A 19,388-nucleotide genomic window follows, 5' to 3' on the forward strand; every position below is an offset into this window, starting at 1 on the left:
CGGTAGAGAGGGAGATAAGAGATGAGGGAGATGTGAAGAGGAGAGAATGTAAGGAGTGAACCGAGTGGGAGATGGTGCGATTACACATAAGAGGTGCTGATGCAAACTATAGAAGGCTGAAGCATCTCGGCACACTTGTGTGGTCATGGTTTTTCCCTGCATTATAAGACTGACCTCCATCCCTGAGACGAGAAAGATGGATAGCATTGTGTAATGATAAGTGGTGTGTCAGGGCTGCAGCTTGAAATGTTGTCTAATGTTGTTTAATCCCTAATTAAATTGTTTTATCTTGTCTCAAACATAATTTGATCTTTTTTAATACAGGTCACCTCATTATGTTCTGTTTATACCAGGAATATAGAGCCCCAGTATCACATCAGGCATGTGTGGTTGTGAGATAAACAGCAGTGATTCATTTTGGTACTGTCATCCATGATGGTGATAAATTGCAGTTTTTATAATCCAAACACCAACACCGTTCCTGTTAACAGCTCTGTGTCCAGCTAAACCCTTCCCTCCACTCTTTCTTTTATCGTATTTCTTTGCCACAGCCTCCCTTGTTTGGTAAATAAAGCCGATTTTGAATGGGCCAGCTGACATCCCATAGATGCTGATGTGGGTACTGGGTGTGCAAAACGCTGAGAGGCCTTATGTAACCACTTTTATTTTCCATTACTAGCTTCATTGCTGTCTGACCTAGATTGCATCAGCCAAGGGAGGCAGAGGCAGAACAAGGGGATGTTAGTAATTGTGTGTGTGTGTGTGTGGTTGCTCTTGGGTGTAACTGAAGGATAGAGGGAGGGCGCTGAGGATGGTGGGAGGACATTTCAATAAAGGGGTAGCCAAGCTGTGGTGCAATTGATTTCTCCTAATCATTGCGGTCCCATTTATGAAATCCTATGAACTGACAGAAACAGAACAGACCTCACTGACAGCTAACATCCTCAACTCTACTGTCCAAGGACGGCCATCTTGAGACCTACTAGCCAACTTTACAAACGCCTTTGTATATATTTGTCTCTTTCTCTCTGTTAACTCTCTTCCAATTACCTCTAAGAGACACTGCAGTGGAGGATAAAGAATAGAATAGAAGAATCTGTCTGAATTATGGCGATCGGCATGGGGCAGCAACACTCTGCCTATTCTCCTCCTTAGCACTGAAAGCACTTCCTGCACATCTATATCCCTGACATTGTCAGGTATGTGAAGCTGAACACACAGTCACACAACTGCTGACACAGAGGGACATGTCATCTGAAAATAAAGCTGGACAGATAGTTGGCTTAGACAACTGGTCGACAGTTGGCAGAAAAGGGAGGGAAGTGGGCAACAACAGCGCTGATCTGTTTTGAAATGAGCAGTAATGGATGCCTATTTAATCCCTCATCTGCCTGTAACAGAGGTTTTATCACTGAAGTCGTGCAATGAAATGCTGATGCACAGTTAGGGTTCCATTTCCCCAGAAGTTAAATCAGTGGCTAAACCTTCTGAAGCCCCGTACCTGTACTTGTCTTGAATTAAAACTGAATTTGGAAAGATGTGTAGCTTTTACCGTTCTGCATCTTGGACTAACAGTTGCAGGTTTTGTGGTTGATTAAAAATGGTGATGTGAACAGGAATCATATTAAACCTCATTATTAAAATGCTTCCCTCTCGCTTTTGTCAATAAAATTTAGTAAAATTTGATTTGATTTAATTGATCAGCCACCTTGGTTTCCCAGTTAATTAAGCTTGAGGTGAATACTCAATGTGTCCAGTGAATATATTTTGGCATCCCAGACACAAAGTGACACAAATGTTTATGATCTTGCAGGAACTGTGACAGAGTTCTCTTTGCACTGTAACTGAGGTCCCTTTTCAGGATTTAACACGTTAGATGAATTTTATAGCCAGAAACTCCTACTAATATTACTAATATCTCAGCAATGTGGTTGAAGAATAATCAGTTATAACGAATTAAAAGAGATACAATAGCACAAAACAGTTTCTTCATTTGGCATCATCCTTAAAAGAGAATGTATTTATTACTGATAAATGAGATAGCAGTAACACATAGCTATTAATGTTGTGGATAAATCAAGCACTGACCGTCAGCGTCCACCTCATTGATCATGTCCTGCAGTTCAGCCTCTGTGGGGTTCTGGCCCAGCGACCTCATAACGGTGCCAAGCTCTTTGGTAGTGATGGTGCCGTCACCATCCTTGTCGAATAAGGAGAAAGCCTCCTTGAACTCTGCAGAGGTGGAGGTAAGAGTGAAAGCTTAGCTTACTGCTGCTGTGCAGTTACGCAAACTGGTTATGTGAGGATACTGCAGCCAGGTCCAAAAAATTAACGGATTCTTGTTTGCCATGTGACTACAGGGGCTGTGTTAGTTCAGCTCATGCTTGTCTGTAAGATGGCGTGGGCGTAAACAAAACTGAAGTTGCAAATGTGCTGAGCTCTGAAACCATACAGATCTTACATCACCTGTGAAAGAAATGGCATGAGGCTGAAAAGGCAAAAGGCTTTCACTATAAGAACAATGAGTGCATCAATTGGCTGCTTATACGACTAAGCCACAGAAACCCATCCAGGGAACTGCAGGCAATATTCAGCATCAACTTTGGAGGCTTAGCACAAGCTAATTATCCACATAAGGGGCTTGACCAAGAAGAAATTGTATAACCTCCGGTTTTGTTACAGAGCGCACATAATTTATTTATCAAGAATGTCAAGGTGCCTGAATGAAACTATTTGTAGGAAAAGTGAAAAACGGTCTATACACCTTAAGGGTTTCAGTCCTGACTCATGACATGCTGTAATTTCTTCTCTCCAATACTTCCTGTTCATTTTTGAAAAGCTAATAATCTACCAAGGGAGGGTGGGTCCCAAATTCTTCAAAAGTCGGTTTCAATTCGTGTCTATATATATATGTAACATGAAAACCAGCCACCGTCTACAGAGTGGAACTGACCCACCAGCAACCAGTAAATATGTGAAGAAAGGACTTGGCTGTGAGGGAAGTAAAGAAGGAAAAAATCCCACTCTTCCTACCTGCAATCTGCTCCTCTGTTAGTTGGTCAGCCTGTAGTGGGGGGAAAACAGAAGCGGGGGAGAGTTACAAACAAACAGCTTATTCAACAAGGCAATTATTCCAAATCCTAAACTGTTTCATCATTACATTCTAGGTGATCCCTACCCACCAGACACAACCCAGCTTAACACTGACCACAGTGTTCAGGGGTTTGTTGGCCATCACCAGAGGCCTGGACTGGAATTTACTCTTGGAGCTGCCAAGATTTACCAATGACAATAACCCAGATTAACTGATAGCTACAATAGCTAGCGTCCAATCCACTGGGGAGTGTGAATCAGCAAATACAATTATTCTAATATCTGTAACATAAGATTTCCTTTACATTTCTTCCCTAAATGGTATTTTAAAATCTAAGCTCTCTTCAAATGACTCTGCTTCTATCCTTTAAATGCTTTAATGCCAACTGGAGTCTTTCTCAACTCCAGTCTGACTCTTGTATTAGAAACTATATTGATGATGATAGTCAATTATGCAACTTGGCTCATACTGATAGAGGCGTATTTAGATGTGTTTAAAGGTTATGTGTGTGATTGTGGTGACAGACTTCTAGAAAGCTAACACAGAAGGTTTGACAAAGTTAATGCATGAAGTTAAACTTCCAGCCGATGAGTGGGATTGTACAAAAGTAGGCTATACTGTGGCAGTCCTTGGAAGAGGGACTGCTGGGCAATAAGATAGTGTAATAAAATGGATGAAGTGCTGTCTCTAGACAGGTGGGTTTGTTTCAGGACATATCGCTATAGGAGTATTTTCCATGGTCCTACCAACAGGAAGACAGGCCTGCTGGGCTGCCCTGGTGCTTCCCCTCCCAACTTGTTCCCTCCACTAACTAGGACTCGAATGGCTGATAGTGACTCACACAAGCTTTAAATGGCTCGGAAGCCAACATCCGCTGCCAGGCTTTTCACATAGATAGATCAGGCTTCTTTGTTAAAGAAGCCAGTGATTTCAGACTAACTCCCTCAGCAGTGAAGTGTGAATACAGAGCTTGCGGTGCACATAACTCCCACAGGTACCCCCTGTCATCTGTGCTTTAGAAAAAAAAGGAGTTTGTTTTTTTATTGTTAACAGACCACAATGACATTGTACTTGGCACCTAAGAAATAGCACACACAGCAGTCACAGACAAGTACATATACTCGCACACTAACATACATTCATGCAAACTCTAGCACACGCACGCACACAGAGCCTCACTTAATGGCATTCTTCCTCAACACCAATAGTTTCCCTCCCCATGTTTCTAGTGAATTAGTCAGACTGGCCAGTTCTGCCTCAGAGCAAACTGCTGTAGCCCATCAGTGCTTTTACGTGTTTGTAAAAGCAATCTAGTTTTGGATACAACCAAGCACACATCCGCTATCAGTCGTCATCCTTAAATCCAATGGCTGTGGAACCTGAACCTCGTTAAGCATGTTTGGAGGTGAGGGTATTTCATTTTGTAAATTAGATGTTTCATAATGGCTAGATTTGGTTAGACTGGATAAGATTGAGCAGACACACTGCGCACTTGACCTTTATCTTTTCAAAAACAAAAGGCTTCTCCTTATGGCCTGAGTAGCAGCAGCCCACAGGAGGATTGACCCAGCCACAGGCACGGATAACTTCAGCAGCTCTCATACAATTAGCTGACAGGATTCAATAACCTGCTCCGCACACAACAGCGCTTGCTTTTCTGCTCCCTCCTTTCACCCTCTTCCTGTCTCCATTTCTATCTGTGACAGAGAGAAATGTCACGAGACAAAACAGTGCTGTTGATGCTAACATGCCGCCCAGCTTGACCGATATTTTCATTTTCACCTTTGTATTTTCATCTGCCATTTTCCTTTGTCCCTCTTATCTCTTTAGTTGTCCTCACGTTAATCTCTGTTGATGAGTCTCCCTTTCTGTCTTGCATCGGACACCGGTCTATGTCATGTTGTGTCATTCCTAGGTTTGCAAAGGGGTGGAAAATTTTCAGAGACTTTGCATGGGAATTTAATCCTGGAAAATTTGGAAATATTCCAACTTGGAAACTTTCCATGGGAATTAACAGGAATATATGGGAATTAATTTGAAATTTGTGGTTATTTACACAAACTGTACCATATACAAACATAAATATAAACATTTGGTTTGGTCATAAGCAGACATGCATGCAAACTTGTACAAATTTTAAAAACGACATTTTTGACTTAGATTTATTTCTGAGTAGAACTTGAATGTATTTTGTCATTGAACAACAAAAATGCATGAATGTTGAATAAAATAAACATATTACCTATGATTCCCCCCACCCCAATGTAAAATTCCATTCATGTATGTAAATGTAAAAAAAAAGCAACAAAAAAAAAAACTGCCATTAATGGGTTCTGCATTTTTCCTTGCAATCCTTTCAGCCTTTCAAGTCTCTTCATCCTCCATGTCTGTTTCCTAGCTAGCTACTGTACAAAAACACATTTTGATTTAGTGTTTCCCAGTTAAACTCCATAAATACCATAAATCAAACATATTCACCCTAGTAATCAAACCTATTTGACTGGATGTAGTCCTTGGACTCCAATGCAGCAGTGTGGTTTCAGTAGTCCTGCTATAGTATGCAGGATTCTAGAAATTATCTTTACATATGATTGAGGACTGCACAGTGTATGCAGGGGGCATGACCTCTGTAGCCCTGCAGTGAGTAGTGTGCTGTGTGCGTGTGATTGAGAAATGCACAGGGTAGAAATGTGACTGAATTAGCATCAAATCTGATTATGCTACAAGGTGTTTTTTTCCCCCCAACTACATTTCAGTTCCCTCTTTATCGGCTAATCAGCAGTTTTGTAAATTTCCAGTTTATCCCCATTAATTCCCATAGAAAGTTTCCAACTTTGAAAATTCACATAATTTTGCGACCCTAGTCACTCCTGTTGTAGCTTTGCTGCCTCCTTCTGTCTCCTGCTGTCTCTCCAAGCAGACTGGGTGTGGGGTTAGGTGACTCAGTGCTATGGATCCTCCCCTGGCTTAAGCCCAAGTTGCCTGGGCCTCACAATGCTGATGCACCACAAGGCCGTCTACCGGCCCATCCCTATCATCTCTCCTTGGTCTTTGTTTTTTACTGGCACTTGGACTTCAGCCAATACCAGCTCCTCCTCCTCCTCTTCCAGACCTTTCCCCTCTATGTGTCTCTTTTTCCCTATATATATGGAATATACTGTTCAGAGGAAACTCCCTGTGATTCACCATCCATAGTGTCTTATGCACAAGGCTTTTTGCTGCCAGGCTCCCAGTCTTAATAACAACTTGTAGAGGACAGGGAGTGTGTGTGTGTACTGTATGTGTATGTTTAGGGATGGGACGGGTGCTCTGCATCACCATGCCAGTGGTCCACTGGCATGGTGATGTCGACCACTCCCACTGTTGCCTAGGCAGCCAGACCCAGCAATGTGTTCCAAACAGGACTGTAGGAGACAGAAGGCAGTTCACTGGGCCAGTGAACATTATCTTTTGCTCTCACTTGATGCCATATCACACTTGTACAAACAAACAAAGCTTAATTTGATAGGGGATGCAAAATGGTGTGAGAGAATGCCAACAGTGGTTTTCTTCTTTGGCAATGCTTTACAGGCCTTTTTCATTTGCTGATCTGTCGCTGTGAGGTGCCCAAACAATTCATGAAGGAGCTTCTCTATATTCAAGTTAAAGGTGCAAAGCCAGCTATCACTCTGACAGATGTGTGACACACACACCCACACACACTTCTATTCAGCATGACGCAAGCACAAACACAAAGAACTGTTGTCACACACACACACACACACACACACCCTTTCTATAACAGCACTGAGCTCCACAGAAATGCTGGACAAAAGACAGTGAGGCTTCAGGGCCATGCTGGAGGGGAGGAGGGATAAAGGATGGGTGTAAACAACACCAGCTTCCCTGTACCAGTCCACCATATGGCCTGGGGGTGGTAAGTGGCTGGGTGCTCCTCTGCACCACAAAGAGCACTTTATTGCTCCTGGACACTGGAAACATGGGACATGGCTAGGTGTTGCCGCCAAGCATATGAATTATTAATTGCAGCAGATCAGATGTCCTTCAAGTTACTAAACATGCATCAGCAAACAAGAGCGTAACAGCAATAAGATAAGGCCTTAGCATAGTCCGACTATGCATCTGATACTTTCGCCACAATGCAGGAGGTTGTTTCCACTTCAGTGAGTGTATTGATGCTGACAAGCAGCCTATACCTGTGGATTAAACTTTAGAGACACTGATATGCAAGCTAACGCCATAACAATTCCACTTTAAACACCAATTACTGCACGGCACTGCAATGTGAAACTGCATTGTAGCTTGATACCATATATGGGCTATTTGATTACAGCAGAGGGGGAAATGAGGTATAAGAGTTATACTTGGGCTATTAATGGTCTATCAAGCTTGATAAACAGTGGATTCGCCTCAAGGCCTCTTTTCCACATCCAAGCTCATTTCCACTTGGTGACTTCTCCATAAGTAAAGTATCTGGGGGGTGGGGGGGTTAAAATGAATGACATGCTAAGGTGCATGTTTAGCTATACATTTTGCAAGTCGCTGTGGCCTAGTGGAACCTTATGGTTCAACAGATTTTAAGTTGTTACATAATAATACATTGCTTTATTAAACATAAGCTGTAGAGTAGCATGACAGTCCTGTAATTTTCATATTTCAGAGTATTTGGTCTTGTACTGATTTGGAAGAAATCAACAAAATATAATGCTGTTGATGTTTTGTGGTAGCCAGTGCCAGAAAGAGCTTCTTTGACAACTCACACGGGTCTCACATTTGCATAACATCGAAAATTTGCAAAGAGGCAACCAAATCAGCAGACATAAACCAGATAACACCGCCTAAGATAAATCCTGGGCGCCTGCAGTGAAGGTGGAACTGCGTCTGATATCGTTGTCTGTAGTCCACACAGGCCAGGCGATTCACTGTAACCATAACCTTGTAGAGGATGATCAGTTTCCGTTGCGGAACACTGACGAAATACATTAGTGCCTTTCCTGGTCGTGGCACGGCTCGAGCTGCAAGATGGTGCAACCGAGAACACGGGGAGCCAAACGCAGCCAGCTCGTCTTCCTCATGACGAGAGGAGCCGCCATTCGCGGCTTTGCCGCGCTCAAACCGCGTGTACAGCGGTTAGAGAATTTAAACCATGAATGTCTCTCTAACATGTCTTGTAACATGCTGGCTCTGTTAGGAGACGTCACTGTATGGCTCTCCTATACATGCGCTCCCCAGCACGTCTGCATTCCTTAAGGCGGATTGTAAAATGTACCCTAATGCACTTATGGCCGTAGAATTATGCTGTAATAACTAAGAATAGCGTGCTATTTATTCCGTCACCACTGTAGCTATCTAGTCCAAGAATTAATTCGATCTGCACCATTCAGCCATAAACCAGCTACTTGACCCAAGACAGCCGGATAGCCCAAACTGCTGTAATGCTATGAACTGCGCAGTTATGAGAAATACGGTCCCATTTTGAAAGTGAACATTATTTCAGACACAAACATGCTAAGACGAACACAGACAGTCTATAATATGGCTTTACAATGACGTTATATAATGCACTAGGAAAAACATAAAAAAGGCGTTTGCGGGCGTTTGCGCCTCCTCTATGCATACGATAAGATGAAGCAATGACTGAAAAGCAAATACAGGAACGGAAAAGCATTAAGTTAAGCTACACTAGGTTTGCACTGGTAGAACCAGGCTTTCCTACAATTAAAACGTATTTGCCTTTCTACACAGAATGAATGACAATACATACCATGTCGGATGGGTTGTGTGCTTGTTGGTCTATGGAGGCAGACAACGACTGTGGTCGTTCCTTAGATGGAGTTCCACTGGCGGGTTAGGAGTGTGTATATTGGCCGTGGCCAGAATGGGGATTGTCTGTGTATCCCTCCGCCACACTAGAACTGATCACTTACTTCCTTATTTCAATTCAGGGCTGTTGCAGCACCACAGGCCTCAAGCAGAAAATGTGCCAATCACCGAGTGCCTGCAGTGCGTGAAGACTACTCTTACAGTAATATCAAGTGACTGCAAACCCCACGTTTATAGGATAATGTTTTCAGGGTGTAGGCTATATTAAAACTGTAGCCCGTATTTGCTGAATAGGCTACATAAAACAGTAAACATGAGCATCAAACCTCCAACAGATAATATGTTGTTTCCATTAAAACATGGATCTAGCCTACATCACTTGAAACATTTTCAAACAAATGTAAGTCATACATGAACAAGGTCCTTTAAGGAAAGTTTGAATGATGAATTCAGATGATGCAATGATGATGATGAATTGTTTCTATATATTGGGCTACTGTTTCACATGGATGTTTGCCTCATTTAATCACCTACTGGAGGCCACACTTTTTGTTTTATTAACATAACCTGCAAGAGATGATATTTTAGGTAGTTCATTGGTAGGGCCTGCAGGAGCTTTCAGGCAAAAGTAGATGAACTAGCAAAATAAGGTGACAAAGTTAAGCCTATATGCTATTGTGGGGTATTATGGCTTACATAAATAACATAATTCACTTTGAGCAGGCAGAAAACACAATCTGAAATTAACTGTAGTATCATCAATGTCCTAAACAAAAAAAAGATATATATGTACATGAAAGGAGTACACCAGGTTTTCTGTATATATATATGTGTGTGTGTGTGTGTGTGTTATAATGCAATATGTGTTCATCAAGAACCAAAACTTATTAATGCATTAGAAGTATTTGACAAATTGGCTGTAATGACAAAAACAAAGCTATCCTAAAATTCCATTAAGTCTATTATTGCTATTTAGGCTAATATTTCTGTAAATTTACCAAAGACCCAATTCATGTTGACAAAATGTGTTTTATCATCAATTTATGTATAATTTCATTGCTATACCATGTAGTATTTAACATCGGAATGAAACTCACGTTTAAAAATATTCAGACTGCACCTTTAAATTTGAGACCATAATTGTGAGCCCTCACAACTTCTCCAAATATATGTATTAATGAGCTTTACATAAAATCCTGAATGGCGCATTATGAAGCTGTCACCTGTCCATCTAGCTTGTTGTTATTCCACAGACAGCGTTATTGTCTGCTAACAGAGAACTAGTTTTCGGCCGCGGAAGGATACATCTGGTGTAGGCTGGAGCCTGGTTGTCGCTGGAGAATTTGCTGTGCCGGTGTGTGATGGCGTTTCTGATTGGCCGCTGCAGACCTGCAATATTATACTCCATGTGTCAGCCGCATTGATTGGCTACATGGGACCTGCATTGCACCAGGCAGTGGCACTTGGTAGAGATATAATAAATATAAATACAGGAAACTTAAAAACAAGCGCACCGTTCAGCTGTTTTATTATTGTCTATAATTATTTAGGTTTGTTTGGTCGCGACGTATGGAAAATGTGACTATGTGGTATGTGGTTTTCATTGGTGCGGGGTAAAGGTTTGATAGGCTCGATATGGGAAGTGCGCAGACGTACTATTGGCTATTAATACAAAGTCTGGTAGGCCTGCTTGAAATTAACAATAAAGCATGACAAAGTTGCTGCCCATTTGTTAGGGGGGTACAGAGGTGGGGTGCATTGTATTTCATTTAGAAAACGAGCTTGTTGGTTGTGTTATTTGCTCAAGATAACATATCTGCCCCCGGAATAGGACACTTAGGCAAGTATAATGACGACGCAGATTATAGCAAAGCAGATAGTATGGCGGTGCTGTCATAACAGTCCGCACATACTTATGAGTCCCCCCTACCCCCGCCTGTTTAAGCGTGTGAACAATACCTGCCAAAAGCACCACCCAGTGGACAAAGTGTAGAAGTCATGAACAGTCGTTACAGTAGCCACCCGGGAACACGGAAGAGAGATGTGCCAGGACACTTGATGAAGACAGGACAGGTCTTAATAAACAGTATGAAGAGTGTGGGGCCTACACTTAGGCTTAACCATATATGGGCCTACATGTCTTTAATTCACTGAAATGTGTTAGTCTATTATGGTTTCTGTTTTGATTCATTGGACAGAGGTCATCCCCATTCAAGGCTGCAGGTTTGCATCACTATAACATCACTAAACTAGACGAATAAGAATGGAAATAACGATACAACTTGAAATTTTTTAAGGGAACTTGGATAATTTACCATCCTTGATCAGAAAATCTTGTGAGACCTATTTCAAACTGACAGGGTTTACAGTGTACCTTACTGTAGCAAGAACTAAAAGGGGATACAGTAGATATTCATTGTGTGTGCATTTGTATTAAGGATGGGACGGTATATCTACATTCAATATATTGCAATACAAAAGCGTCACAATATGTATTGTTTTGTCTAGCGACATATAACAAAACATAGCAGCTAGTCATACATTGTTGACATTGAATTTTTGATTGTATTGTGATTGAATCGAATCGTACACACGATATCATGCACTGAACTGTATTAAGAAAAACTCACATCACCCTTTCCCTAATATGTACTGTATGCAGTATTATTTTCACTAACGTAACTGTTACACTGATGGCTGATACACCTAATGTTAACCCAGATAAACACTGAAGAAAAACATTTTTTAGTTCATGTTAACTTATTTTTATGAACACAGTGTAGCAAATCTCTGCAGTCCAGACTATTTGCAGTCTCCTCATTAGGTTAAGTAACTCTAACCCAAGTTGAGCTGTTCCATTTGTTAATCTACTGGAACTAATCAGGACTTACTGAATGTGTTCAGTGTTTTGTCCTCTTTATCAACAGAAATGTCTATTACATAAGCATGCTTCTTACTGCTTTGCCTCTCCCACTCTTTCTCATACAATATTATTACTGTACATTGTACAGCAGCACCAGGCATTGTTGTTTATTTTCCTGGAATACAAAAGAGTTTACGTGAGGTATCTGATAACAGTTAGTCAAGATTCTACATGGCTGTCATAATAATTCAGGTTAGGAATTGGTAAGCAGTAGATTGTATGGTAGTCTTTAGTAGGGGTGTGATGATAGACTTAACTCATGAGATGATATTTTAACATATGACAGGCTTAGTACTTAACTCATGAGATGAGATGATATTTTAACATATGACAGGAAAAATTGTATTTTATTCAAATGAAAGTCACAAAATGCATAAGAAGACAGGTGCATGTTGAACTGTTTTAACTAATCATCTTGTAATAAGTGTCACTTCAGTTCTACTTTGAGTTTGGATTATCATATGCAGTAAAAGACAATATACAAGCAGTGTAAAAGGTTTTGCCACAAACTCAACTGACTAGCTTCTCTCCTGTATGATTTTGTATGAGCCTTTTCAGACCTTAGAACTGTGCATGAACTATGCTTGAGCTTCTAATTTCTAACTGAAGCTGTGTGTGACCTTCTGTGCTATTTTCACCCTCAAGGCACTGCACCGGACAGTGACATCGTCCAGCAAACGCGCTGCATTGACCAGTCACATACAGGAGAAATTCAGGATGTGGACGCCCATGGGAAGAAGACTTTTGTTTATCTTGTTAGCTTGAGAATTCACTGCTATTCGCTGTCAGATTTGGACGACAATGAACACATCATAATGACACATCATGCGTTTTCATTAGTACTGGATGTTAAACTTTTTTTTTTTTAAATCTATCAGTGCCGACACACTGGTGGTAGAATTGGTACAGTAGGCAGCATGGCTAACCAGAACACAACAGAAACTCATGGGGTGGAAACATGGATGAAGTCATTCACGTTGATGCATCATAAAGTGGTCATATTATACATCCCTGCAACCCCTCACCTCCCTGATCAACGTAGCCCTGTGCGTTAAAACACAGCAGGCAGTTAGGTTTTTGCCACTAATGTGAAGATATCATCACACTGTGTCACACTGGCTTCTGCTCTGCTTCTGTGATGTACTGATATCATGAGACAGCTTTTGCCTTGAGGAGAATTATAGTCATGTTTTAATATTGCCTCGTCACACCCGTAATCTTTGAGGTTTCTTGAGAAGTTCCTTGTTCATTCATGTGTTTGAGAATGTATTGTGAAGGCTTTTATATGAAATGCATTATCTAAGAGCAGTCTGGTCACATTGCAGCTGAACAATAATGTGGAGAATGCTAACACTATGGTCAGTCTTGCCATATCATCCCATATCAGTATGTGTGAGCTCACAGGGGAGGTTTAGAGATACCCAACCCTGAGTATGCCTTGAGCTGACAGGGCAAATTCCACATTAGAACACACACCCCTCTTCTTGTAAAGCTCCCAGACGCTCTAGCCCAGCATGTCACGCTTGATTTAAGTGCCGTTTTTTTTTTTTCCCCCTTCCTATTGCTGAATGTGCTGACTGATTTAATAAGGAGAGTGATTCTGAGGAGGGGGCTGCAGTGCAACAGCGGCTCACCCGCATCCAGAGATGGCCCTGTTAAATGGTTAGATGCTTGCAGCATGGGGCCACTTTCTGCTGAGCACTGAGTTACACATGGCTCCACAGAGGAATTAAATCAGCACTGCTGTTCTCCGCATCTCAGACACGCAATAAAGGCAGCTTAGCTGAATTTATTTAATCATGTTGTAATAACTTAAAGGCTTATTTGAAGATGGCAAAATCTAATCAGCCTGTACTCATCTCCCTACCATAGATACATGTATATGAAATAAACAAACATGCACCAAAAGCCGCATTAACCCCTCTCTATTACTTAGGAACAGTCCCTTTTAAAGACTTAAAAGCAAAGCATTAGTACACTGATATTATGCAGCTCCTGGAGTCTAAGTTAAAGGTTACAGTAAGGGTGTTTTACCTTATTGTGTATCCCCAACATTTAATTATGTGTCTGCGATGTCATCCATTGTGTGGGAGTCATAAGGAATATTGTATTAATCAGTGAAAAGAGTCAATTCCCTCGGGCCTTTAGGCTGCTGAAATAACAGGTATTTCATCCTCACAAGTGCAAAGACAGTAAGAAAACAAATATGACTGATATAATTGAATCTGTTAGTGAAACCCAGGGCAACAACACATAGACCGAACTAATTAAATAATTCCCTCAAGATATTACAACAATGAACTCAATATGCAGGAATCTAAAGAAGAGCTGATGTCAACAGATGTTATTTCTGTGCAAACAATATTTTAGAGGTTGCTGCAAGCCAAACTGCTCCTGTAAGTAAATAGGAGAAAATCAATGACTTTTTTCATTATATTTATTGTCACAACACATCACTGTAAGAGGAGAGTGGGATAAGCCAGACATTACATGCACAAATATATCAAAACTCTCTGTGGAGATAGCACAACCGCTGTCTCCTCCCTTTCACACAGCAGTAGATAGGAGGTGGGGGTGAGGGTGGGAGTAAGAGAAACAAAAGTTTGAAGGTTAGAGGTAAAGCCCCTCTGGTGTGCCCTCCTGCTTCTTGTACAGGACATTCTCCTTGGACTTTTTGAAGTCTTCATTGGTGACTTTCATTCGGCGCTCTCGCAAAGCCATGAGGCCTGCTTCTGTGCAGATGGCCTGGAGGATACAGTGAGAGGAACAGGTGTCACGCTTTGTAAAGGCTTTAATAAATGATTCAGTGAAAGAAAAGAGGAATTATATACCAATGTAAATATGGTAGAAATGGTTGTGGAAGCTCATAATACTGTGAGAATGAAAAAGTAGCTGTTTTAGAAACTCTACTGTTTCAAAGTGTCATTCTGTACGATTCCACATGAGGGCAGCAGAGTTGAGTCACTGAGGTGAGGATCCAAGTATATAGTAAATACATTGGATCTTTTTGAATGGATGACCTTCTACAGTTAAATCTCGTTGATAGGATAATTTACAAGATGAGCCCTGGTTGTTAAACTTACTACTACATCTTTCTCTTCCCTTTCTGCTGAGCTGCAGTGTAAGAAAACCTGCTATCAAAACCTTTTGAACTCGCATACCAATAATCATTGAAGGGCTGCAGTCACAGAACCAGACCAGATTGAGCTAGGATAACATGGAGAACACACCTCCAGTGACAAGATAGTTTGATTGCATCCACTGTGATCTTAAAAGAATGTACTCTAGCAAATACTACTAAATCTGTAATAGTAATGTAAGGACACAGGCAAAAACAAAACTTGCTAAAGTTGGAAAGTGTCGTATTCTACCATCCCACCAATCATTTGCAGGCTCCTTTCTACTTCACAGAACAATGTAGCTGAGACTGGCTGATAGATTTTGCTCAGCAATCTTGCTCTGACCTTAATGTCCGCTCCTGATAGGTCATCCTTTGCCAGGATGAGGTCATCAAGGGTGACGTCATCTGATACTGTCATGCGGCTGGTGTGGATCTGGAAGATCCTCCTTTTGGTCTTCTCATCAGGTAGGGGGAACTCAATCTTGCGGTCAATTCTCCCTGAGAAAGATAAGCAGAAAAAAAAAGTCAAACTGCTCCTGCAGAGCTTCTTTCCTCAACTTTTGTTTTGACATTTAGTAAATGAATTTCAATAATATTCAATTAAAACTAATATTAATAATAAACGGCACATGTACTAATTCAAACAATGAGCAGAATTGTTTATTTAATCAAACATTAATAATTCAACATAACTGTGGAAGCTACTTTGCCTATGACGACTAGTTATATTATAGTATAGTTTATAGTAAAGCATTTTAACAGCACATCTGATGGATCTCTGTTTAACAAGTGGTGCTAAAGAGAAAGAAAACGGAGCCTACATTCAGTAAAAAAAAAAAAAAAAAAAAAAGTTTTGTTCTACAGCACCCCACCCTCACTACATGCACTCACTCGATCGTGATTTAGATCCCCGTGCAATCTCAGTCTCACGTGACAATGATTCTGTCCTGTTTCCATTAGCAGTGAGATCCCTTACATCAAACTAAGTGCTTCCTTTTCCTCCCTATGCTGTGTTAACCAATAACCGCAACTAATAACTGCAAAGTGATTTATTTCTGCCTCAACTGCTATTCGGCACTTTCCTGCTATTGGTTAACGCAGCCCAGCCAGAAAAAGGGAGTGCTTGGTTTGATGCAAGGCATCTCCCTGCTAATGCAAACACAGCAGAATCGTTGTCACGTGAGACTGAGATCACACAGGGATCTAAATCACGTTCACAAAATGATGTATTGTGCAGGCCTAAAGCTGACAGTTGATCAGTGACAGATGCAGGCAGAGTCGGAGGCAATCAGACTCCCACTGACCAGGTCGGATGAGGGCCGGATCCAGGGTTTCTATTCTATTGGTAGCCATGATAACTTTCACATCTCCCCTCGAGTCAAAGCCGTCCAGCTGGTTGAGAAGCTCCAGCATGGTCCTCTGGATCTCCCGCTCACCTCCAGAATTGGAGTCATACCTACAAGAGGACATATACATTTCTCTGTATGGAATCCACTGCATCAGCCTATGTTCTTGACTTCAAGCTTGTCCATCATATTGTCTTTTGTAAAAAAGCCAGTACAAAGCTACAGTCCTATTTAAAGCTACAATATGTAACTTCTTTCAAATATTTTTGTTGTAGAACTATGCTCCAAAACTTGTCTTAATGTGGAGAGGTGCTGTGGAAGCCTCCTATGACCCAGACTCATTGAACAGCGCTGGCAGCAGTGGAAACATATTAGCTTCTAAAAAGGTTTTGAGAGGGACTGACCTCTAACCAATCAGAGATTTTCAATTATTTCTGCTTGATCAGTAGGTTTTGTTTCATTCTCATATATTGTAATTTCATAATGACAAACATCTGAAGGGCATGGCAGATTGTTGTAGAGCGTAGTGGAGCTGGGACATGGAGTGCTGGGCAGAGCAGAGTGGACTGCTACCACTATCTTGAATTACATAATGTAGCTTCAAGTAATGTACAAACTCGTTCATTTAAATTCATTTAATTTGGTCAAAATATGGGCTGACATTACAGCTTTTATCGATTTGGCTGCCAAACACGGATTTTAAAAAAGATATGATTTAGTATTACAACAGAGAACTCCCATTTGGTTCTCTGTGAAACACCACACTGAAATAGTTTAAGAAGAACATGCATAAACTTGAATACTGTACAATGTGGATGCTGCTATTTGATTTATAACTTGGTGTATTGTCCAGTTTATTGGGCTTTCAGATTTCAAAAAACCTGCAGCAGTAACTGAACCTGAAACTATTAATGTGCTGTTAAGTATTACATAAAGAAAAGGGTACAGCCAGTTTTCACACTTACTAGTCACACCTTGTCATCCACAACACCTCGGTTGACACATTGTCACCACTCTGATGCTCTCAGTCTGAAATTGTTTTAAATAGACCTGTGTGTACCTTTTTGTGCCAATGGCATCGATCTCGTCGATAAAGACAATAGAAGGTGCGTGCTCCTCTGCAACCCTGAAGAGCTCTCGCACCAGTTTGGGTCCATCTCCCAGGTACTTCTGGATCAGTTCCGAGCCCACCACACGCAGGAAGGTGGCTGACGTCTGATTGGCTACAGCCTTGGCGAGCAGCGTCTTACCTGGGACACAGAACAAGGCAAATCCAGTGAATAACATTTTCACATTTTAAAATATACTTTTAGAATGAAAATATAATTACTAAATGACTAAAACCCAGAGGGAGGGTAAAAAAATGCTAATTTAGTTTCCAGGTTCCCAACATCAACGGTGACGTATCATTTGTCGATATTTTCAGTAAAAGACTGTGGCAAGGCGCTGATGAACAAAATGTAATTTCTTGTGACTTTTGAAAGAAAGACCTGCACTCATTTTATTTTCAAAGGCTTACACAGTTTCCTGTGGTGTTTGCTCTCATGCACTGTATGTCAGCTAAAAGTACCTTTTTGCCCACCTGGCAGTACTTTGGGTTAAAGAAACAAAATAAAAGGCTAAGGAAAGTGCAGGGCTTGTTTTTATATGTAATATAATGTAAATGATGACAGATCTTCATGACCATTTGTGTATACGACATCCCGTAGAATATGCTACATTCTCATCATATGTAGATGTGAGATCAGTTGATAATGTTACCACTGAAGAGAAACACTTGGTTCACTGTGATTACTCAGTGGTGTTACAGAATGTTGCCTCTTTAGCTCTGTCCATTTCTCCACCAGCTGCAGTGGGGTCACAAGCCTGACAACAGTGAGGTTCATTTTATCCTGTCATCAATTTAAGGCATACAGTTGTTAGTTAGCGACAGCTGTATGATCCCACTGGTTGCCATTCAAACTAGAAACAGTGAGGATTAGCAGAAGCTGCTACCTGAACGATTTCCACAATGAGCTTTGCTAACAAGACTGTGGGTGTTACTGGCACTGCTGTACGAGGGGGGGGGGGGAAAATCACCATGGCAGCTCACCATCGTGATGCCTGGCAGCCATCAACAATGGCTCTGTTCCATCATCCATCTCTATTGTGTAGTGGTAGTACTGAAATTCACAGCCAAGTTGAACTGAAGTACATTTCGCTTGTCCATTATGTTCTTATAAAGTTATATGTTACTAGATATTAGCTTCTGAAAACAGTTTACCACATGTTTAATGAGCACTTACCTGTGCCAGGTGCTCCATATAAGATGACACCTTTGGGGGGCTTAATGCCCATCTCTTCATAATACTCTGGATGTGTGAGAGGCAGCTCCACTGACTCCTTTTTAAAACAGCAGAGGTTTACACAGTCAATCTGAGGACAAGACTCAAATTTACATTAGCCTACATATTAAAATGATATACACTGCTAAAAAAAATAAAGGGAACACTTAAACAACACAAAGTAACTCAAAGTCAATCACACTTCTGTGAAATCAAACTGTCCACTTAGGTAGCAACACTGATTGACAATCAATTCCACATGCTGTTGTGCAAATGGAATAAACAACAGGTGGAAAGCATAGGCAGTTAGCAAGACATCCCCAATAAAGGAGTGGTTCTGCAGGTGGTGACCACAGACCACTTCTCAGTTCCTATGCTTTCTGGCTGATGGTTTGGTCACTTTTGAATGCTGGCGGTGCTTTCACTCTAGTGGTAGCATGAGACGGAGTCTACAACCCACACAAGTGGCTCAGGTAGTGCAGCTCATCCAGGATGGCACATCAATGCGAGCTGTGGCAAGAAGGTTTGCTGTGTCTGTCAGCGTAGTGTCCAGAGCATGGAGGCGCTACCAGGAGACAGGCCAGTACATCAGGAGATGTGGAGGAGGCCGTAGGAGGGCAACAACCCAGTATCAGGACCGCTACCTCCACCTTTGTGCAAGGAGGGACAGGAGGGGCACTGCCAGAGCCCTGCAAAATGACCTCCAGCGGGCCACAAATCTGCATGTGTCTGCTCAAACGGTCAGAAACAGACTCCA

The 19,388-nt window shown here is 41.4% G+C and overlaps 2 protein-coding genes across 2 annotated transcripts in view; both read right to left on the reverse strand.

Moving 5' to 3' along the window:
- The window catches only part of LOC109969805 (calmodulin-alpha-like), an 11,440-nt gene extending 2,458 nt beyond the window's left edge, over positions 1-8,982 (reverse strand). The window contains exons 1-3 of the mRNA XM_020616979.1: positions 8,859-8,982; positions 3,034-3,064; positions 2,089-2,232 (exon numbers count right to left, since the gene is read on the reverse strand). Of these exons, the coding sequence (XP_020472635.1) occupies positions 2,089-2,232; positions 3,034-3,064; positions 8,859-8,861 (178 nt within the window). The 5' untranslated portion in view covers positions 8,862-8,982. The remainder of the gene's footprint in view (positions 1-2,088; positions 2,233-3,033; positions 3,065-8,858) is intronic.
- Positions 8,983-14,253: 5,271 nt separating this feature from the next.
- The window catches only part of psmc1b (proteasome 26S subunit, ATPase 1b), a 10,049-nt gene continuing 4,914 nt past the window's right edge, over positions 14,254-19,388 (reverse strand). Inside the window, exons 7-11 of the mRNA XM_020616967.1 lie at positions 18,593-18,689; positions 17,368-17,557; positions 16,266-16,417; positions 15,305-15,459; positions 14,254-14,585 (exon numbers count right to left, since the gene is read on the reverse strand). Coding sequence (XP_020472623.1) covers positions 14,451-14,585; positions 15,305-15,459; positions 16,266-16,417; positions 17,368-17,557; positions 18,593-18,689 — 729 coding nt within the window. The 3' untranslated portion in view covers positions 14,254-14,450. The remainder of the gene's footprint in view (positions 14,586-15,304; positions 15,460-16,265; positions 16,418-17,367; positions 17,558-18,592; positions 18,690-19,388) is intronic.

The sequence above is a fragment of the Monopterus albus genome, unplaced genomic scaffold (assembly GCF_001952655.1).
Source record: "Monopterus albus unplaced genomic scaffold, M_albus_1.0 scaffold182.1, whole genome shotgun sequence".
Lineage (NCBI taxonomy): Eukaryota > Metazoa > Chordata > Actinopteri > Synbranchiformes > Synbranchidae > Monopterus > Monopterus albus.